The sequence below is a fragment of the Ambystoma mexicanum genome, chromosome 3p, assembly GCF_040938575.1.
Source record: "Ambystoma mexicanum isolate Mex_15411 chromosome 3p, UKY_AmexF1_1, whole genome shotgun sequence".
NCBI classification, from domain to species: domain Eukaryota; kingdom Metazoa; phylum Chordata; class Amphibia; order Caudata; family Ambystomatidae; genus Ambystoma; species Ambystoma mexicanum.
This window is the reverse complement of record NC_090925.1, coordinates 611976998-612000036: the sequence shown is the minus strand read 5'-3', so window position 1 is coordinate 612000036 and position 23039 is coordinate 611976998. Positions and strand designations below refer to the sequence as shown.

The window sequence follows — 23039 nt, the reverse complement described above, 5'->3', positions numbered from 1 at the left end:
TTGAAAATTAAAGTAAATCTCCCAATTAGTGCCCAAATTGGTCTAAGGGGATTGGGGGAAGATGTGTTATGGAGAGTTACCTACACAAAAATGTCAGTTTAGGATGTCCTGTTTATAGCAGCAGAGCCATCATGTGAAGAGATGCAGCACACAGGGCCCGACTGAAAGCTCTACATTCACATTTGAGATGCTTTTTGGTGCCTACTTCTGGTCCTGCAAGCATTTCACCATCGGTTTTAAGGCAGCAGAAGGACCCAACAGTACATTGGGATAACCCAAGTTTAGAAATAAAATTATCAAGCCAATTTAAGTTTTAGATTTTTAATTAAAAAGTAATGTTTTAAGGTAACAATAGTATTTCCTGAATACCAAGAATCCCCACTTGGGAACCACTATACAACACAAAGTTTAGCAATGAACAAATTTAAAAAAACGAAAACAAAGTCTTTTGGTAGGAAGGAGGGGTGGGGGGGAAATCAGTAAATACTTGGTTTACAAGCAATCAATTTACTTGCTCCGACATAACCTCCCACCAATAGGCCCAACAAACCTTTCCTCCCAACCAGTAATATTCAAAGGGCCAGTATCCATGTCGATTTCAATGCACACAATGTGGCCAAAAAACAATCACTGAGCTGCAAGTTAGGAGGAATAGAATGTACATCAAAAAATAAAATGTGCTTCAGCCACGTAGCTTTTTACAAAATCTAAAATCTCATTATCAACCTTCAACCCATCCCACAAACTGTTGCAATATCCTCTTGGTTTCAACTGAATCAATATTTTCCTCCCTGGATCCTAACCCAGTTGTAAAACGGGGGTCTGCAACCCTCAGCTCTTCACATATTTTAGACAACCCCCTGCCATCCGAGCCAGTATAGTAAATAGTGATCATATAAGTTGTTTAAAAATCTGGAGAGCAATATGATGCAGAGACCCCGCTGTAAAGTATGCATATTGCAGAGCTGTTTTAATAGGTGCTAAACTTTTTAACAGGGCATTAACAGTGCTAAACAAGAAAATGTAACTCAAAACATGTATGGTACAACCTAGTTCAGGTTCTTAGGTGCATCCAAAAACAGAATGATCAGCTAGAGATGGGCTGGTAACAAATTGGGAAAGCTTCAATCAAAACAATTCAGCTGGGGGATGGGCGTCTGCTCTACTAATGTAGTTATATGCATTTCTTCATGACTGCAGAGAATTCCAAATTCAGCTGTACAATAATGCAACCTCTTGTCTACCCAGTTTCAAACAATACTCAAGCAAAAAACCTGCTTGTTCAATCAGTTGTGAAAATTATTCTAAAGACGGCGTCTGTCAGGAATACAGATGCACATCAGCTTTAAGATTTACGTGGGACACCAAAACTACATATTCACCATAAGGGTAATAACATGCAGATTAGAAGTTGCGCTGGTACATGCCCATGGGTTGCTGGCCCATCGAGGGCCCGGCACGTCCCACCTGTGCAGTTGTCTGGCTCACCAGGTGAGAGAGTGCAGGTCCACTTTGGATAAGTGTGTCAAGTGCTTTCTGCACGCTGGGGTTGTCAAAGTTGATACCAGCAGACTGTGGCTGAACATTGCTAGAGGAGGGCATGCGGTTCTGAGGCTGCCCATAGTGTGACTGATTTTGTGACTGGGAAGAGGTTTGGGATGGAGCACCTGGCCTGGGTCCACTGCCCCTAGGAAGGCCTCCCTGAGCCATAAGGCTGGAAAGTTGGTTGTTTGGGGCTTGTGTTCTCTGCTGGCCCTGGCCCACACCACCCGCACTCATGGGTCCAGAACGTGTTTGGTTGGCACTACTAAAGTTTTGATTCTCAACACCAATGGAGGGCCCTGCAGTTAAGTTAGATGTGCCTTTGGGAGTTGTAGAACCAGACCCACTATTAAACAGACTGAGTATTTTTGCTTGCAATTCTTGTTGGGGATTGCTCTGAGGCTGGTTAACTGGAGGGGGATTAGCCAGAACTTGAGACATAGCCTGAGCCATAGCTTGAGACATAGGTTGAGTGTTCTGCAGAGGTTGAGATGCTGGAAGACTTGGTTGGTTGTCCATGGGGCGGATAGGAGGTGCACCAGCAACTTGTCGAGAAAGTTGAGCTGAAAAGAAAAAACAAATAAAACGGTTTACTCAGTTGTCTCTTAAAAGTAGAACTATACAACCATGCACCTGCTTCCAACGAGCAAGCACATCAAACAAAGTTACCAGAGAATTACTATCGGAAAGAAAGACCACCAAAACACCTTTTAGTTTTTGAACAATCCCTGTGGAGGGATCTACAGCCACTGACTAATATGGAGGGTGGGTGACGGGGGAATGCTTAAATCAGACCATGAAGGGAGGTCAAATTGCTCTTTAAGTAAAGTTGAGAGAATGACAATGGTTTACTCCGGTAGGGGTAGCGGGCTGACACCAAGGTACATTTACCCCTCTATTTTGATACATTTTAGAAAAAAGGCCTCTCCGATACCATGCAGGGGAAAAGGATCGTCACAAAAATGAGCTACAGTGTAAATATTGTATTTAGCATTTATGTAGTGCCTTTGATTGGTTTTACCATTATTATAGTCTCAATGTGCTGCGAGTAGGAATGCCCTCAGGGACCGAAGACCAGAGTGTTGGAGGTCACGGAGTAGGATTAGGAGTGCATTTGGCCAATAAGGGTTAGCAGAGCTGGCCAGGCACGAAAAACCAATGAGGTCAAGCATGTAGATGGGTGCCAAGAGGAGTCAGGTGATGGTGTGAGTGTTAGAGACTCGCCGAGTGTACAGCATGCCCAAATAGTTGAGGCGTAAACTGGTCTAAGTAGGCTTAATTAAGTGTCCAGCTAGCCTGAATTTTGCCGTAAGTCATAGCTGCATTCTACTGTGTGTGGATGGATAGCCGTGCTTGCGACGGATGTCCACTTAAGTGGCGTTTTTATACATACCAAGAGACCCGATTTGCTGTGTTGTCAGAAAGTCTGTGGGAAAGGGTGTCCTTCAAGTATTAACAGCAACTTGATAAGTATACAGCCATTTGGGATGAGTTTAATGACTTTTGTGCCCCCCATTTCACCCCCTTCTGTTTTTCTTTTTTACACTTCATATTCATGGGCCTGTTGCCATTGTACTCTGTATAAATTAGTTGTCCGATATGTATCGATTGCTGAGCTTTCTGGAAATTCAAGAAACAAAAAAATATAGTATGGAAAAAGACTAGCTACCCTTGTAGATTCTGCTAGGCACTTTTTAGGTGGCTACCCCCAAATCGTCAAAGAGCAGACTGGCTGACCTAGTCCATATCTACCAGGCGGTTACCATACAAGAAGGACAAAGGGTAAAGCATTACTTAAACATTAAAAAGCAAATTTTAATTCTTAAAATTCCAATTATTGGTGTAGAGCTCACTTAAACCTTATAGGTAAAGAAAAATGCCCACGGACAGGGAAGTATCCCCACAGCCATTTTAGGAGATTTCCAGGACAAGTAGACATTTATGGAACAAGTCAGTCAATGTGCCATCCATTTGTATGGAGGAGTGTTTTACCCAACAACCCTGACAATCTATGGGAGGACCAGAGCGGAGAAGAGATGCAGAGGTTAGTGCAGAACCAGAAGCCCCCAGATTAATTGCAGCAAAGCAGGTCCACCTCCAATGTAAAACAATGGGACACGTTGTGGACTCTAAAGAACCTCGACACTGGACCAGAGGGATCCCTGAATAAAGACAAAGTGCTCACAGTGGAAGTTAGAGAAAACTGCTCCAGCACAGCAAAACAACCTGGATTTACAGGCTTTATTCAAGTGCAGTTTACAGGATCTGGTGACAAAAAGCTTGAAACCCCACAAGTAAAAGACCAAACGCGTTTCCACAACAGCAGCCTTCAACCCAGGAGCAAAGAATTTAGCAAGGACTATGGAACATAGGGACTTGGTGGACAGCAAAGTCTGGCAGCCCTATCACAGCACAAGGATAATGACCGGGGAATCAAGGACATTCCATGTGGAGTGTTTGAGCTGCCCCCTCCCCGACCCCCTCTTTCCAGACAGCAGTAGAACCTGGCAGCCAATGGCAGGATAATTGCATTGACAAGCACAGAAAACTGTTCCAGCATGGAAGGCTCGATCCAGTGCACAAGGGGATGCAGCAGAATAACTCAGGAAGCCAGGAGGTCCAAACCGAGATCTGCCCAAACTTCTCTACCCAATATGGCCAGGTAACAGTAAAAAAATAATTTTTAAAAAAAAGAACACTGCAGGGAAACACCTTCAGGTCGCCACCCCCGCTTCTTCCAAGGAATGTAGCTATGACCATCTCATTAAGAGGGGAGGAAGAGTCCAAAAAAGCCACTCCTTTCATAATACACTCCAGACAGCTCCACCAGGGTTGTCCAGAATCTAGATGCCTCAGAATCGGTCCACAGGGCAGATTCTGAAAATCCATCTTAATGTGGATATTTGAAGGGATGTCTGTCTAGTAGCTTGTAACTTGTCATTATGCTGCTAGGTCATTTGACGACTGGGGCATTTCTGTTCCAAATGGCTATGTTGGGAAAAGGCCATTTTAATTGCCATTTATCAATTTGTCACACCTCTCTGGAACAAAGTAATGATCACCCTGGATTTAGCCAACTCACTCCCAGCACTCTCGGCCCCCTCCCCACCAAACACTTTGTCCTTTGCCTCCAACGCCCCCGCACTCCAACAAAACGGCTCCGAGACCAGGCCCCCACCTAGGTGGTACACCGCGAAACATAAAATCGATAAAATGCAGAACCAACCCACCGCCCTAGCAAGACTTAAGGCCTACAGATTGCTTTGCATTTTATGAGACCACAGATAGCTTTGCATTCTATGGGACCAGAATTCTGAACTATTGGCCTCAAGCCCAGGGACCACATGTCTCAACGGGCTCCCGGATGCTGCAAGGATCAAATCCCTCTGCATCATCCAGAAGGCTGCCTGGGGCCGGGGACCATGACATCTACAATGGATTCTCACTAAATCTCCCTGCAGATCTCTACGTTCCTCCGGCACCAACTCTGTCAAGTGCTTCGCTAAAGAGCGAGCTGGTGGCCGATCTCTTTCCTCAGCTGGCTCCTCCTATGGAACAGCCTCCCCTTTCCTCTTGAGCCAGATCGCCTCAAATTCCTGAAGCTCCCCAAGATTTTTCTTTTCACCTCCTCCCTCTTTTGCTAAACCCCAGTCGCCGAGATTGGTGACCAGGGCCCATGTATCCACCCTGGCCTCCCACACCCAATCGCCTCCAGCACTTACCTTGGCGCCCACTGACCTGTACTATCATAGGCCTGCACTTCTTTATTGGCAGTTGACCACTCTTACACAGCTGCTTGCAACTTACTCCCTAGCACTTCCGCTCCGTGGTATGACTAGCACTTATCGCCGACCCCCCATCCCTTCTCCGTCTTCACTTGCACGTTCTGAATGCTCAGTGGGGCCTAGTAGGACCGCCCTTTTCATTGTTATACTTGCCTTTCATTCCCCATGTGCCCTCCCTGTTGCTCTATGGGCGCTTTGAAAAACAATTTACTGTATGTATAAGCACCTTACAATAAAAAAAACTCAACCCAAGCAAGGAACTGCATAGAATCCTTTCCGAATTCAATTCTCCAGGCTGTACTGCCCCACCCCACAATCCAACTGCCAAATCCCTTTGCGATGCCTTTTCGGAATACTTCCACAACCTTGCTATCGACAGACTGCGATCAGCTCTAAATTAGAAATAATGCCCCTGCCCTTTATAGAATGCAGATATGGCTATGCAATTCGTGTCCAGCAGCTCGCATAGCAGTCCACACTAAAACCCCTTAAGTAACTCAACACCTCTAGCATTCGTATACAGCGACAACATACGAAAGGTCGGTCTAGCTGGTCACACAGACTAACTAGCAAGCTATCCTAAAATACCAACAGCACCTGCCCACGAGCCCCTTTCCAAAAGTGCACAGCCAAGAAAGCACAAACGGCGTGGCTATTGTGCCCCACACTGCAAAAAAGAAACCCTTTATTTCCCCTCGCACAACTTATGCACTGTGGTTCAAACTCTTATGATCTCCCACTGGGGCAATGCATCAGACCCCTCTCAAAGCTGAATGGACCCTGCCTCATTGGAGACGCCCACACATTCAACCAGATTTCTGTCTCCCTGGGTGAGCATCACTGGCACCCCCTGCCCACTAGGGCCCTATAAAAAAAATGCTTGCATCACCTACAAAGTAGTCTTACATGTCACACAAACCTACTTGGTGGAGATGCTTAGTCGGTTTTATTTATTGCATCACAATACAATATTGCCCAGTGCAAGGTGGAGAGTTAAGGTTCTCAGGCAGGGAACCTTATACATCAAGAGGCCAAAAAGGTGTGGTCAGTGGCCTAAAACAGGCTGGCGGATAAAATTCGGAATGAATACCTTTACTAAGCCTTTCATGGGTAAGGTTTTAATAAAAAGGTATGCAATAGCTAAAGATTGACAAGTTAAAACAGCAGTTAACTTGGTTTATAGCACAGCCTTTTGGAGATTGAAAAACCTAGTTGTAAGAGAAGTCCTGAGTTTGAACACATTCAAGGCTGCCTGGGAGAAAGGGGAAGTTGTTGTGACTAAGAATTAGTGAGGTCACATCCAATACTAGAGAACTAAGTGCAGATGAATTTAGGAGACAGCCCCCGCCTGCCGAGAGTGTTAACGTCCTGCATTTGTAAAATAGCCTAAGTCAAATTTTCAAACAGGTGGGATGCGAGAGTAAAGAGATACAAGTGATTCCATCAACTCCTCTTCCTTCCATCCATATACAAGCCCCATCCAAATAAAGCAGAGGCTCCGGTATTTCTGCCATCGTTGACCAAATGGAACACCAGATTACATATCAGTGGGAGCATATGCTTTCTGCCAGAAACACAAAAAAGGTAACCAAAGTAGCAGATTGCAAGGATATCAATAGATCCAAGTTGTGGGGAAGTGCAGTGTTCGAGCCCAACATCAACCTGTGGTTAATCACTGCACAAGACTTGTTTGCCACACCCGGGGGAAGCCCTGGTATTCTACCACTTGGACACTGCAACCTAGACACCTCTGAAATCAGGTGCGTTTCAATCTCAGAATGTATGCATGTGCCAGTCATCACAAATGCCAAGCCTGAGAAAAGTGAAGACACGAATAAGAGCAAAAAAGTACTGTTGCAAGTGGCCAACAATGTTACATGCCATCTCTACTTGGCATATTTTCTACAAACATCAAGTCATACACCTACCAACCAAAAGCCCCATTACCCACGCAGTCATGGGACTCCCCAATCAACAACCCTCCCCCCAGATAACCACTAGACACTGCATAACTTATCAAGACATTGTCAAACCATTGGATCTCCCTTCAAAAGCATTTTTCTCCCCGACATTTAATCTTACACTGTAGAGGATCAGAGACTCCACGCATCCGTTCCTTCTTTTCCATCAAGTAGTTTATGAGTTTATCCAGCTCATCAGCACTCAAATATCTGTTTTCAAGCAAAATACTTATAAGGGTCTGGATTCCTGGTGGATGGGCACTTTTTCCTATATCAGCAAGAGCAGAGCGATCACGCTCACGCTCACGCTCTTGAAGAATGATATCATCTGCCATCTTTGCAGCCTGCCTGGCAATTTCTTCCCGTTCCTTATCCCGTAGTTCCAGTTTGCAACGTTCATAGGTCCTTGCCACCAGTACTACAGCATCTGCCAAAGGCATGTTACGATGCTCTGAAAGGAAAAAGAAAGATTCCAGTATTAGCTTGCAAAATATTTTCAGCTGGCTCACTCAACCACATTACAACAGTTTTTAACACGATTCAGCAAGAAAGGGTAGTGTGTTCAGGGGCGGATTCCTACATGTGCAAATTACTCACCCGTAGTGCAAAGGGTTGTGGGCAGGGGTAGCGCTCTAGAGTCAGACGAAGATGCCTTCTTTCCCATGGAGCTCCAGGCCGTGGCTGGGATGCTGGTGCCGGCTGAAGGGCCAGCCTGAGACACCGGGGCAATTGCGTAGCCCCAGGAGGGGACTGCAGGACTCGTGGCCCATTAGCAACAGAGGGCTTTTTTTATTGATACTTTTTTTACTAATGAAACAAAAATACAATAAAAAAATACATTCGGAATGAGTTTTCGAAAATATAACGATACCAAGGTGCATGGCCTCGTCTTGGGCCCCTATGGATGGAGTGCCCTCAAAAAAACTTAGCAAGCTATGATTGCCACACGGGATAGGGGCCATGCCACCAACCCACTGACTATGCTTCAAAAAACCAAGGCATATTTCACAATCCACGTCTTTGTGGTCCGGATGGAGACAGCAGAGGCACTGGGAGTGTTTGTCCTCCAGACATTCCTCAATCCGCAGCTGGAGCAGACCGTCGTCCTCCGACATGGTCCGGCGTAGGCCCGATGGCCTTCTGGAATCTATGAAACTCTATTCTTACACTTGAGGGGCGCTGAAAGACGCCAACATACCAGCTACCCACTTGACCATCAAAGGAGCAAAAGAGCACACAGGCTTGATAACAATAGGAACTTACCAAAAAAAGCATAAAAACTTACAAAAGCTCTTGGAGCAAAACACAAGGATTCCAAACACTTGAATGTGCAGTAAAAATCTGAAGATGGCTGCCAGAGGAAGGGTTTCGGGAGAGGGCAGTTATTGGCTGGGACCAGTATTGGATTAGAGAAGAAATTTTTTAAGTGAAACTTTTCTTTTACCTAGGATTCCCGGCCGGACTGGGAATATTCATGAGCATGTGAATCCATGCCAGACCGCATACTAGAGAGATCCTTTTCTGTCTAGTTATAGAAGTAGGTCGCACATATTGTGCATGCCACTACATCGTAGGTTTGGGTATGGCGCATACAAGTCCTTTTGTTTGCAGGATTTGCGAGGATTACCAGAAGGCATTTTCAAGTGACTGGAGAGGCCACACCTGCTAAGCAATCCCAACACCACACCAGGTTGTCATTCACATACTTTGTTTTTTTATCCAAATGATTTCTAAACATTCAAGACAAAGACCAGAAGCGCTCGCTAGTTACTACCACAACCTATCTTAAGATAGCCACCCATTTCAAGCATTTGCAAACAGCCAAACAAGTGAACAGGCCAAGAGACATTGCCCTGGAGAGTAGTTGAAGTGGTTAATTGAGTTCAGCTTTTCTGTACAAAGCCTGGGTGTACTATGAAAAACACTAGATCATCCATAAATGCAAAGCATGACACAAAGCTGCGAAAAAAGGACCTAAACTATGCATCTTACGTTATGAGGCACCATGTTTTTTCACATAGCCGGTATATCAGTACGTCGATGCTCCCAAGTATAATTTAAGAAAGCTGGACATCACATGCAAAGACAATATACTAATGAATATGCCAAAAATCCCTTTCAAGCATCCAGAAACGTACCTTGCGGAGTACCAAACAATATATTCAATGTGCAGGAGCGATGAACTTGATGTTGCTCTGTTATAACTATGGCAAAGGGTGACCCTGCTCTGCTAACATCCTCCAAAGCCTGGGTCAAAGCTGCTTCCGTGTTCAAGAAGATCAGGTCCACCATCATCCCCAAATCACGGACTTTCCTACCCACAGCCTCTGCATATTCTCGGACCACAGCAGGACTGTGAAGAGAAAGAGTAATAGTTAATGATATGCTCGTAAATAACACACCAAGACTAGACTGCACTTTGGGCCATGGTCAAATGATAATTCTGTTTTGAGCTGCAAGCACATTATATTGCAAATTGATTTCTGGAAAATGTGCTCACTTCAGCAAGGAAGGACAAAAGGTAACTTGCCTGTAACTGTTATCCAGCATGAGTCTGGCATGGATTCACATGCTCATGAATATCCCCCGTCAGGGAATCCTCGAAAGTTTATAAACTGCCTTTCTCCTATAAACCAATCACTGAGCTCTGGGTCATACTGCCCCCAGCCAATGAGTGCCCTCTCCCGAAGCCCCTCCTCTGGCAGCCATCTTCATATTTGGTAGCACGTTAAGTGGCAGTATGAGGGTGTGAATCCATACATACACAACCACGGGAGGCGACCAGGCTCACCTTCAAGCAAAAAGGCTGCGTAGCACTGCTTGGCCGACTCTGGACTCCTACCTGGAATCCCCATCGATGCAGCAGAATATTGTGAAGGTGTGCGTAGGCCTCCATATGTCCAGCAGGGGCACACCAGATAGGAATGCTGTTGTCGCAGTGATCACTCGTAGAATGGGCTCTCAGGCAGCGGTTGGTTTTCCAACGGGTGACAATGACTGATTCAGCCGGAGAGCCACCTGGAGATGGAAGCCTTGAACAAGACCTTTCCATGGTTCACAGGACCAAAGTACACAAAAAGCCGAGATGTTTTCCAGAAACACTTTGTGCAGGCCACATAAAATTTCAGGGCTCGAGCCACATCCAGCGAGTGCAAAGTCCTCTCAGCAGGCAACAAAGGCATCAAAAACACGTAATACCAAGGGCTCGTTAAGATGAAATTCCGATAGAACCATGGGCATGAAGGAGGGGTGCGTCCACAGCACCACCCTAGTCTTGTGTAAAGTAGTAGGGCTGCTTGCAGGACAGGGCTTGGATCCAACCTATTCTCCTGGCAGAGGGGATGGCCACGAGGAAAACTGTCATCCAAGAAAGGAACTTGAGCAGATGCAGCCTAGTCGGCACCACGTTGAGTTCCGACACTGGGGCAGGCGTCTTTACCAGCGGGAACAAGAGGAACAGTACTTTAACTCCTTCACTAGACGGGGCGAACAAAGACCGTCCCGGAGACATGGTGTAGCGGGAGATGGCCGCCAGATGCACCTTGGTGGCGGGCGCCAGCCCCGACTTAAATGACAACTACAGAAGGACTGATCCTCAGAGGGTTAATATTCTGAGACCGGCACCAAGCTGCGAAACACTTCCATGGATGTCCATAACACTTCAGTCCACAACGCCCTGCCTTGCCGAGATCTCCCTGCAGTCCTCCGGTAATTCATAACCACCCAACTCTAATGCTGCATGAGCCAGGCCTTCAGGTTCAACGATCCTGGGTCGTGGTGCAGGATTGTTCCTCCTTCCCTGGCGAGAAGATCTGGGACCACTAGTAGCTGGACTGGAGGGGGCACAGACATGCTGAGAAGGTCCAGTTACCAGATTTGCCTCAGCCACGCTGGCACAATCATCCTGCACCGGCACTGACTCGTAGCAGCAGCGGCAACGGAGTGAACGTGTGCATGAACAGGCCATTCTAAAGGAAGGAGAATGTGCCCTTCATGCCGGCTGGCGGTGGAAACCTGTTGGCGAACATGAGGCACTTGGTGTTTGTCGCAAACTATCTGGGGACTGCCCCACCCGAGGAAGAGGTTGTCCACTTGAACCTGCCGAAGCTCCCACTCGTGGCAAGAGCGCAGCTCCCCGCTGAGGGAGTCGGGAACTGCGTTTTTGACTCACTCATTCCTTTCAACCTGGCGGAACACCCCTGGGCAAAAGCCCAGTGCCACAACTCCTGCGCCTCTCTGAAGAGCACTGGGGATCTGGTGCCCCCCGGCTTCTGGATGTAAAACATTGTGGTTGTATTGTCTTTGAAGACCCTCACCACTCTGCCCTTGAGGGACGAAGAAAAGACTGGAGGGCCCAAAACAAAGCCCGTAGTTCCAGGACGTTGATCTGTAGCACCCTTCTCCGGCAGCCACAGCCTCTGGCGTAAAGACATCCAGTGTGCACTACCCACCCCTCCAGGGAAGCTTCCGTCGTGACAGTGTACTGTTATGGAGGGCTCTCGAAATCTGTGCCTCTGGTGATGTTGGAGCGCACTCCCCGACCACCTTATCGCTCGACGAACTGTCGAAGCTTCCGGACACCTGGATCCAACGGCAGTCCAGGAATTCTTGGAGTGGTCGGATCCGCAAACTGCCGAGCCGGACCAGGTATAGATTATCCTCACCATGGCTATTCAGTTTTAACAGCGGTTGCACTTTTCCCCTAAAATGGCAGCTATCCTCTCCTCCACCGGAGCCGCCAAGAGAGGACACCGTTGAACCTTGACCCCAGGAACCGCGCGTTCTACATGGAGTCAGGCAGGATTTTGAAAAGTTTAGAGAACCCCGGATCCAGCAACAGCCACCCCTGTAGGCTTCCTGGGTCATGTAATGGGGAGGGTTGGGAGGACGATCAACCACTGAAACGAAGACCTTCCCAACTTCCCTCCTGAGGGACGAAGTCTGTGTCAAGAGACTCATCAACTGCCTTGCCGAAAAGCTGGTCTGCTTCAAACATGTCCAGCCACGACGCCGGAGCAAAAACCAGTTCCCATCTGGCAGAACCTTGTGTCCGCAATGTCCAGGCCCACTGTAATGGCATGGTCCGGCACCACCTCAGCCTTCCTGAAGGATATCCATTGCCTTGACACGCTTGTCCTCGGGGAGAAAATCCAGGATCAGAGCCATCTTGTAGCATAGCTCCTGGTCGTACCCAACCAGGATCACCAAGGCGGGGCCGCCTTGACAGTCGTCACCGCCGAATAGATGACCTGTCCAACGGCGTCCAATTTCTTCCCCTTGCCGAGGTTGAAGACTGGTTGGACGTCTTCCTTGCTGCAGCGGATACCGGAGTCTCGGCGATGGTTGTGACCACAGACATTTGGGCGCAGACTCTGGCACTATTTCTTTTCCTGCCGGTCCCCCTTTGCCAGTGCCGAGGAGGGGTTCTTCAGAAGTGCCAGCACCTCATCCAGACATCTTCTAGGAGCGGTACCAACAGAATTGTCTTCCTTTACACCTCCCGGCGTTTGTACAGGAAGCTTTCCCTTTTCTTCTTGGGTGAGCTTAAAAAGTTTGACGCACGGACGATCATGGAGTAGAAGGATCCCACTTCGTCCAGCAGAGAAGCCCGTGGTGGAGGAGGGTCCTCCGTCATCTGTGTCAGTCGTAGCCGTGTCTGTCCCCATTTCCCTGGGGAGTGTGGGGGCAGGACAGTGACAGACTGAGTAGAGGCGTAGGGTGCCTTTGTTTCTTCGATGGTGGCCCCAGTGTCAACGGGGTCGTCGCTGGTGGTGCCATAGGCATCTTCTTCTGAATCTGCGACACCAGTGTGGAGGGTCGAGAATATCCTGCAACAGGTGTCTGGGAGGTGCCCGGGGGATAGGGTAGCTGGGCCCAGTGCCTATGTCGGCCCCTACCTCGTCATATTAGTCGCCACCTCCAGTGGACGGCCCCGCAACATTGTCACCCATCTCCTCCGGGATGGTGTGGACAGAAACTGAGGACTAAAATACCTGTGCCGTGTAGCTCCTCCACTCGCCACTTTCTTCAGGTCCTGAAAAGTCGGCTTCGGGCCGAGGTCCGTCATTCTCTTCTCCATAGTCTGCTCTCCCACCTGGGAGGCACCACCACCACCCTAGCCGCCACAGGGACAGCTGGCCCGGGTCAGACCCTTTTGCCTTAGATAGGTTGTCAGCCGCCATCTCGATGGAAGACTAAGTCTTGGTCTGGACCACCTGGGCCTTCGCTGGCCGCAGGGACACCTTGTCCCGTTTATCCCGCAGCTTTTCCGGGGTAGCTGACTTTCTCTTCGACAAAGAGCATGAGCGATGGCTGGAGATTGAGGCAGATTGGGACGATGAATGCACCCTGACCGTTGCTGGACCCATTTGCGCGGCAACCCGGTGGAAGCGGACTAGCGAGGCTTGGCCTTGTCTTGGGTCCCCACGGATAGAGCACCCTCAAAAAGGACTTAAAAGCCTGCACTGGCTGGATCCAGATGAGGCATGCCCATGGACCGCACTGGGTAGAGGCCTTTAGCCACATTGCCAGTCTGACGTGCCGGTCCTTCATCGTGCGCTTGGAGAAACCACAGCAGGTCTCACAATCTTGTGTGTTGGGTGTAGACAAAGCAGGCACTGGGAATGCTCGTCAGTAAAAACATTCAGCAAAACGCAGCTTGTTTACAGCTTGAAGAGGGAAGCTCCATCCTTCTCCTCAGACAGGATCCAGCGCGATGTAGGCCTGATGGACTTCTGTAAACTTCCAAGAAGAAAACACTAGACGATTTCTGCCCTTGAGGGCAGATTTACGATGCCAAAGAGCGGGTGACAGTTTGTCAGATCGAATAATCGATTGAGCACACAGGCTAAATTCCTACTAAATGAAAAGCACTAAACCCGTAGAACGCTCAAGGACGAAACACGAGGACTCCAACACTTGAACATGCAGTAAAAATCTGAAGGCGGTCGGCCAGAGGGGCTTAGGGAGAGGGCATTCATTGGCTGGGGCAGTGACACCCAGAGCTCAGTGATTGGTTTATAGGAGAAAGTTTATAAACAAAAGTGAGTTTTACTGAGGATTCCCGGCCGAACCACTGGGAATATTCATGTGCATGTGACTCCATGCTGGAGAACAATAGTTACAGGTATAGAAGGAACAAGTTACAGGCATGTAAGGAACATCCTCTTCTGTACCTCCAAAACCAACATGTGGAGAGTGGACAGGATGTCCAGCGACATGTTCCATGGGAGTTGTCTGGGGGTAGGCTTGCTGGGCCCACATAGTAGTCTGCGTCTGTCCACCCCCCCGTCCCCCCCCCCAGACAATCCCATCCGCGTTTCCCCCAGATGTTCCTGGACCGTGTGCCCTGGAGCACGGTAGAGGCCTCCACTGCCTCCCTCTCCCCCTACCCCCTCAGGGTTTGGAGCTGGACTCAGGGAGGGCACATCCTCTTCTCTAGTGTCTTCTCCACCAGCTTGGCCGAAGCCTCCCGCCTGTGAGGAAGGCCCCCTCTGGGCGCCGTCAGGCCCCCATGAGTGGGTCAGCCCTTTTAGCCTTCGAGAGGGCTGCCACCACCACCAGCTCCATCATCGAGGTTGATGTACTCTGGTCCAACCTGGGACATCAGGGGTAGGTCGCACACCTGCGTCTTGGCCTTCACCGGCTTCTCCCACAGCTTCCCGAGTTTACCGATTTCCTCTTCGAGGAGGAGCTGGAGGCCAAATGAGATGGAGGCTCGTCGTGGGACCCCCCCCCCCACCCCATGGACTGGGCGACCATGGACTTAGCCTGCTTCTCGGACAAGCCAGTCCTGGGTGAGGCATGCCCCTGCTTGCCGCACGGGGTAGAGGCTTTGGCGTTGAGCCATGCCGCAAATCTACCGTCGATCCTTATGGTGCGTTTGGTGAATCCAAGGCAAATCTCGCAATCCGCTTCCTTGTGATCCGGATGGCGACAATAGGAGGCACTGGCGGTGTCTTCCACAAACCAGTTCCTCAATCTGCAGCAGAGTTTGAGAGAACCTCTGTCGTCGTCCGACATCTGGTGTAGGCCCGATGGCCTTCCGGAATCTTCGATGAAAGCTGGATTCGTCCCTATGAGGGGTGACGAAAGAAGCCAACCAACTGACCACTGCTGGGCAGTCAAAAAACCGAAAGAGCACACAGGCTCCATTTAACATTACGAAAAAAACTTGAACGCAGAAAAGCTGGGAGCAAAACACGAGGGCTCCCCCAACACTTGAACGTGTGGTAAAAATCGGAAGATGGTTGCCAGGAAGAGCTTAGGGAGAGTGCAGTCATTGGCTGGGGCAGTATGACCCAGAGTTCAGTGATTGGTTTAGAGGAGAAATACTGTAAGTGAAACTTTTACTGAGGATTCCCAGCCTGATGGGGAATATTCATGAGCATGCAAATCCATGACAGACCCCATGCTGGAGAACTGCTCTTCTAAACCACTTAAGAAAAAAAGCACTTACAAGGATGGGAGCTTTGGCGGAAAAACATGCAAAGTACACTTACCTGGTTTGCTTGTTCATAACAACCACAACTGAGCAGTCTACGGCCCTCTCAGTGTCAAAACGCCTTTGAATGTCTTCAAAGTACTTGCGATACAGCTCTTCTCTGCGTCTCTCCTCACGCTTCAGGCGCTCTATAAAAAACATTTTGGACAGACAGTTTTACATTTCCTCCACATTTCCAGTTTAAGCCATAAAGGAATATTGTCAAACACTGTACAACTAGCCGACAGAAAAGAATCAACCTTAGTCCATACATTACACTCCCCAATCACCAAACAGCAAAATCAGTTTGAGACTCCTCCCTTCTTGCCCACCAATGAGCCCCAAGAAATATTGGTCTATACAAGTATAGAAAAAAAAACAAAATCATTAACTTGGACCAAGGATACCAGTGTTTTGTAGTAAACTGATATGGTCTGCGTACTTGCAAAAATTGAACAGGCCAGAGATCAAACGTTCTGGACCGTAATGGCTGCCAGTTCCAGACTGCCTTTCCCTTAACTCATTGGTCAGTATCAGTGTTGAACAGTAATTACAGGAGGTAGAACTTTTGCACGCTTTCCTTCCAGCCCAGGTTTAGGACCGAAAAGGACTACTTTGCAAGGGGATCAGGAACAAGCTTGGACAACTGCTGCTCAGGCAAGAGATCAAGACTATGATCTTAGGAAGGACACTTTGAGGACAAAAATAGAGGGCCCCACCCGCATAGCATAGCTGTGGATGGTCGGTAAATCTATGACCCATTAAAAGGTAAATAAAGCCTCATATTAAGTTATATTCTGATCACCCCATTAAAAGTGAAGGTATATCACAAGGCCATAGGATCATTTAGTTCACAAGGACAGTAGTCCAGGTTTAAAGAGGTAGGCCAAGGTCCAACCCAAACACAAACGGGAGACTGGTAATGCTCATTGAACAAGTTGAATACAGTCATATCCATGTGTGGAGTAAAAAAATTGCTGGCAAGGACACTGGAACCACCAACTCCATACATGCTCTACATATGCTGTGGACATCTAGTGAACAGTGTGTAATCTTATTTTTTTTAAATTACATATGATTGACCATTCTTCCTCAGTACATTTCGAAGGGCTACATTCAATTTTATCTGTAATCCACATTTATAACATAATTTTACAAAACGTACAATAACCCTCATTGTGTGTATCCCAAAAAAGAAAAGATTGTCAATGTTAAAGGATATTTGTACCGGGCACTATCACCACCGGAGTGGCCCCCTGGCGGTTCTAAAAGAAAGGAGAGGGGGGTTGTGGGGATGAGTTGGAGAAGTGCAAGAGAGCAGTGATGTGCTGTTGGCGGCCTCAGCCCGGAATTCTGTTGGCTTGGGGTGTTATACTGTCGGAAGACGTCGTGCGCTGTTGTGCGGGTCTACTATGTGTGCTTTGTTTTGTTGTTGCAGTGTGGTGAGGTTTGTGCGGATTGCTGCGTTATAAGTTTGTGTTTGGTTAGTTTGTGTTTGGTTAGAATTTGAGGTGTATATGGAGGGTGTGAAGTGGTCAGTGGGTTGGTTAGTTGGCATTCCTGTCTTGAAGTGAGCCGCTAAATTTTCGTGTTTCTAATCAGGTGGGGTGTGTGGGCGTCTGTGTCTATGTCCAGCTCAGGGGTGTACGACACTCACGGTCCATTTCCAATATGGCATCTGTTCAAATGCATAACCTTGCCTAAATTGGGCAACTGGCTGCCTACGTGGCCCCCCGTTTGTATGCGGGGCTGGCAGGCATATGTGCGTCCTCTGCAGTCTAGCCCAGAAAGCATTCCTAAATCTAGTTGAGGGCGGCATTGGTAAGCCCAGGTTTACTCTCTCCATGTGTTGAGTCCTGCTCGGCATTTATCATCTTATTTGATTGCTCATTCATGTTACCGCTCTTACCCCCTTTGGTATGCTGCAATGCTAACGCTTGCACTTATGCCCAGGGGCGACGTCTGCTTAGATTCACAGCTTAATTAGTGTAGTGTGGACCAACCCTGAAGTCCCAGGTGGACCAGAGTACATCATCCTTGATGAATGAGCTGGCGGCGGCAGCCCTCTCGAAGGCTAAAGGGGCTGACCCACTCAGGGGCGCCTGACGGCGCCTAGAGTGGGCCTTCGGCCAAGCCGGTGGAGAAGACACCAGAGAAGAGGATGCCATCCCCGAGTCCGGCTCCAAACCCTCAGGCCTCAGAGGGGTCGGAAGAGAGGCGGTGAAGGCCTCTACCATGCTTCAGGGCAAGTATATTTCTTCTTCGAATGAAGATATTGTATCTGTTCACATCGCAACAAGGTCTGGCGTGCGGTGTAGGCCTGATGGCCTTCTGGAACCTTTGATGAAAACTCGATTCTTGCAATTGAGGGGCTATGAAAGATACCAACAAGCGGATCCCTGCTTGCCAGTCAAAGAAATGAAGGCGCACACAGGACCTAGACAAAAAAGTCAAACTCCAAAAAAAGCGCAAAAAATCAAAGATAAGCTCAGAGCAAAACACGAGGACTCCCGACACTTGAACATGCAGTAATAATCTGAAGATATCTGTCAGAGGAGGGCTTAGTGAGAGGGCAGTCATTGGTTGGGGACAGTATGCCCAAAGCTCAATTTTTTTTCTATTTTTAAAGCGCTCACACAGCCCGCGGGCATGGAGGCGCTGCTACAGGAATGATTTTTGGTTGGGCAATTGTTTTTTGTTGTCTTAGTTGTGTATTTATAACGCGCTTAAATACCCAGGTTTCTAAGCGCTGACCCGGGGATCGAACTTGTGTTGCTTCGTGTCGTCTTGCTTCCAAGGCGAGCATGTTGCTGCTGGCTGGGACATTGATTGGTTTATAGGAGAAAGACAGTGTGAAAGTGAAATTCTTTCACCAAGGACTCCCGACCTGGCGTGGAATATTCATGAGCATGTGAATCCATGCCAGACCCCATGCTGGAGAAGATTACTTTTTGCAACAGTTGAGCAAACTCTTCCCCACCCCCCATACAGGATGCCAATGTTACAGTCCTGCAATGCACGAATGTTCAGACATTCAATGTTTGAAGTCATCAATGAAGATCCTATGATTGATAATTGGGCTCATTTACTTGCTCCAGCTCTGCACTGAGGTAGCGTTTATGTGCACATGGTGTGGCCAAGTCTTAACACTGCCCAATAACAGAGTGACTCCATCCAGTACTCCCTTAAAGCATGAGTGACTGGGCTGCAATGGGAAGATACAGCTCAAACTATCATCCTCCTTGGTCATGGCCAGGAAGCCCAGGGAGAGGTGGTTATAGCCAACAGCTTAATCTCCTTACTTGGCCCATGACCAGGCCCTTACAATTATTGATTTAGAACATTACAACCAAAGTACATTTCTACAAGAGGATACAAACCTTCTACACTCATTGGCTGATCTCTATACCGATCCATGAAGGGGTCCTCCTTCCGTCGATAAAGATCTTCATAACGCATTAATCTATCAAAAGATTCATCCCTCCTAGGAAGAACAAACAATAAAGTTTAAAAAACATGCAATTCTGGGAGAACAATCCATAGAGCAAGCAGCTGTATTTTTATTTGAAAAAAACTGAGGCACACTACCCACCAATGGAGGAAATCGCACAATACTCACCATATGCACATCAATATAATTTACTGTTACAATGAGGTTGGGTATACGTGAATTTACAACTTCAGGAATATCCATTCTGTTTAGAACAGGGATACAAACAGGCCTCAAGTCACTTCCCACCCTCAATTCAAACATACGCACACCATTTCTAACTCAACAAGTAATTTATCAGGCACGAATGGCCAACAAAGTGCAAATTGCAGATTCGAACACCAAGCATCAGCATCATGGATGGGTGCATTGTCAATCAAGCTGCTATGAACATGGGCTGTAATAGGTGAAAGCTCAGTGTTAAGAGCATCTTCAGACCGGTACACCCAAAAATACAATGGCCACCAGTCTAGTTATGCCCTAGCAGCCGCCTCAGCACCTGCAAATACACATCACTTAATCCTAAAAACAAACTTTCCTTTAAAATCAGAACACAACTTGGGGAGGGCAAACTCAGGGCTAGAAGATGATTAGTTCTGGTATCAGCTACCCCTTTTACTCATTGGGAAAATAGCGATTTGTAAAATGTCATCCTGCCCAGATTCTTATACCCATTTTCAAACTTAACATGCCACAGAGACTTATGGAACAATACACTGTTCTGAAAATGTTTAATCTAATCAATATTGATATTCTAGAGATCAACGATTTTTATACTACTGTGGAACAATCTTATTCGTCAAAGAAACCTGGTTAGACACTACACAGCTACGTACCCGATAATTCACACAGAAGAGTACTTGCAAAAGCCTGCAAAGAATAAAAACGGGCGACCCACTAACACCAGCAACTGCAAATCCCTAGTCCTTCACCCAACTCCCAACACAAAAAACAAACCTCACATTCATACTGATCTATAGACCATGGATACAACTTTTGTTGACACCTTCATGGAAGCCATCACAGTCATACCATCAAACACTGCCTCCGGATCAGACGCAAACTCTCAAAAATCACTAAACTGGAGACAATGAAACTGTGCCAGATGGGCAAAGGAGCGTCACGGCAGGACACGCTTGACGCAATTTTCAACAAAAACCTACCTAATCTCTACTGCACCACCAATACAAATATGGAGCGATCCCCTCATTACACCTTTTTGTGATCGAACTACCAGCCAAAGCCTTTAAACCGCCGCAAAAGCTTCCCATGATCTGGAAAAGAAACTGATACCATCAAAAGTAGCATCTTAAAAGAACTGGAATCCTAGAAGCCATCAACCGCAAGCCTGGACAGAACCGACCTAGATGAAAAAGTTGACCTAATGCAGAAACAAATCACCAATCCAATCCATCTCCCTGGAAAAACCCTTCATCCCTTCTCAAAAGAAAGCAGTGGCTAGATGGTTAAAGCCCCACCTCAGTACAATGAAAAGGTTTTAAACTGAATAAAGATTTGGAAAAAAAAAGGAAGCGCTATGACCTGGCAAAAGATCAAAAACATCCAAGCATAAAAGGAAATTCTCCACGCTAAAAAGAAAATCACAATAGCAACCAACACCCAAAAAGCACAACTCAAATGAAATGAGAACCACTTCAAAAATAAAAATAGCCGACATACACCATTAATGGGAGATAATGTCAGGAGAGTGTAGAGATAAGATGAGAAGTCCAGAGATCTGGAGAGGGGACAGAAAAAAGGTGAACTGACATGGGTGTCTGCAATGGGTAGGCCGGCGTTAGTGGGTAGGGTGACGTTAAGCTTTTTTTCTTCCAGACTTCGAGAGAGGGAGAATAAGTGAAAGTATTGCAGTTAGAATAGATAGGGGAAATGGCAATTGCCATAGTGATTGGAGATGATAGGAAATAGAGGGACTGCACAGCATGAATGCAAACTCACCAGGCGGCCTAGTAGCCAAAAGCAGCACGAGAACAGATGCAATAGAACACTTGGTGCCAAAATCGGGTGGGGTGCAGAGATTGTTAATACACCAGTATTCGAATTCCCAAAAAAGCACAGAAATGCAAAAGATGGATAAAGCAAGACGAGGAGGCAGAAAGGTATAGGCACACCTAGATTCAACTGCTGTTTAGGTTAGTGAAAATGTTTACAATGCACTTATTTTCATTTCCCCAGCACAGCTGGACGTCAAGAGGTCAGTCTTGGCGTACCTGGAAAGAAGATCAGTTGGTTATATTTGGGTGGTCCAAAGCAAGGCATGAAGGAGGCCAAGTCTAGGATTAGCTGGTGGATTTGGCAGGCAACTGCTTTGCCCTGTAGTAGCGCTGGTTTCAGTGCCAGCCTGTGCCCAGGGTCGATCGACTCGAGGCATGCTGGCCTCCTGGGCCGAGGTGCATGGAGAGCCAATTCAGGAAATTTGCAGCACAGGAAACTGGGCCAACGCAAATACTTTGACCAGACACCATCACCTATTTGGGGGTTGTGTGCTGATGCACTGTTCAAGGATTATGGTGGCCAGAATTGGTGCTGGATGTTGAAACCGCACTCCTTTTGGTCTGTTTTTATTCATAGATCTTGTTTTCCACAGCTTTTATTGGCAGGGGTAGGTTGGACACGAAATGGCCTTTGAATCTTGAAGATGATTTGGATGTGTGTGAAATGAGGAATGGGACGGGCTAAGGGAGATGTTAAATAGAAGGGGCGATAGAGAGGTGCCATGTGGTACTCAGTTGGTAACAGGGAGCAGAGAAGGGATGCATGTATGTCATTTGGTCTCTGATGGAGAGTAAGGAGGATATCCACTTCAATGCTACGTCCTTTATGCAGAGGGAGTGGAGTCTCTGAGGATGCAGTGGTGAATAGTGTCAAGGCTTCTGAGAGGTCGAGAAGGATAAGTGGGGTACAACCTTTGTGTGAGTTTTTTTTTAGATCATCCTAGATGGACTTGGGAGGATTCAGTTCCTTGCTGGACTGGGGGTGGTTGAGGGATTCGGATTAAGAAAAAAGCAAAGCTGGGAAGAAGCTTTACGGTCAATTAACTGGGCCAAGAAGCAAGGTCTGTAGTTTACCAGTGGAACGGGGCTATGGGAGGGTTTTTTGAGCAGGGGTTCGGATGTTGTAGGTCTTGAGTGTGACTGAAGCGAGGGATGTGTTAATGATGATCTAGTGAAGCTGCCTGCACAGCTTGAGCAGAGCTCTTTTGAGAGGAGGAAGGGGCGGGGTTTCCAGAAGATCCCAATGGACAGCTGCTGGCTAGTAGTTGAAGGAATTCGGTTGTATACAAATTGATCTGGTCACAATTAATTTAAAGTCAATTAGGACATATGGCGGGAGCCCCCACCCAGTCCCTTACATTATAAACCAAAACATATATACACATACATACACAAACCACCGACCAGCATGAAAAGAAACTGGGGAACCATCAAAAACTCCAACCCAACTGAACCTCAGAAAACCACAACAATTATGGAAGAAGCATACCTGGCCAAAAAGTAACCTTACTCCACACCTGGACAGTAACAACCTTAGACAACACTGCGAAGAAAAACCCTTCACTCCTTCACGTTAAAAAAAATAAAATAACTGGCAAAATGGTTCACCCCACTACTCAGCGCAAAGAAAAAAAAAAGAAAAAAAAATTCGGAAAAATCAGAATGGAGGATCAACACTGCAAACAAACTGAAATTTCTGCAACAGATTCACTCATACAAAAAGGAAATCCAAAAAGCGAAAAACACTACGACAACCAAATCTTC

General features: G+C 47.3%; 1 protein-coding gene across 3 annotated transcripts in view; it reads right to left on the bottom strand.

The window, feature by feature from the left end:
• Positions 1-305: 305 nt before the first annotated feature.
• NCOA5 (nuclear receptor coactivator 5) overlaps positions 306-23039 on the bottom strand; it is a 58843-nt gene continuing 36109 nt past the window's right edge. For all 3 annotated transcript variants that reach the window (XM_069651366.1, XM_069651363.1, XM_069651365.1), the window contains 5 exons: positions 19151-19254; positions 15790-15919; positions 9427-9641; positions 7410-7739; positions 306-2105 (listed from right to left, as the gene is read on the bottom strand). In XM_069651366.1, the coding sequence (XP_069507467.1) occupies positions 1405-2105; positions 7410-7739; positions 9427-9641; positions 15790-15919; positions 19151-19254 (1480 nt within the window). In that variant the 3' untranslated portion in view covers positions 306-1404. The remainder of the gene's footprint in view (positions 2106-7409; positions 7740-9426; positions 9642-15789; positions 15920-19150; positions 19255-23039) is intronic.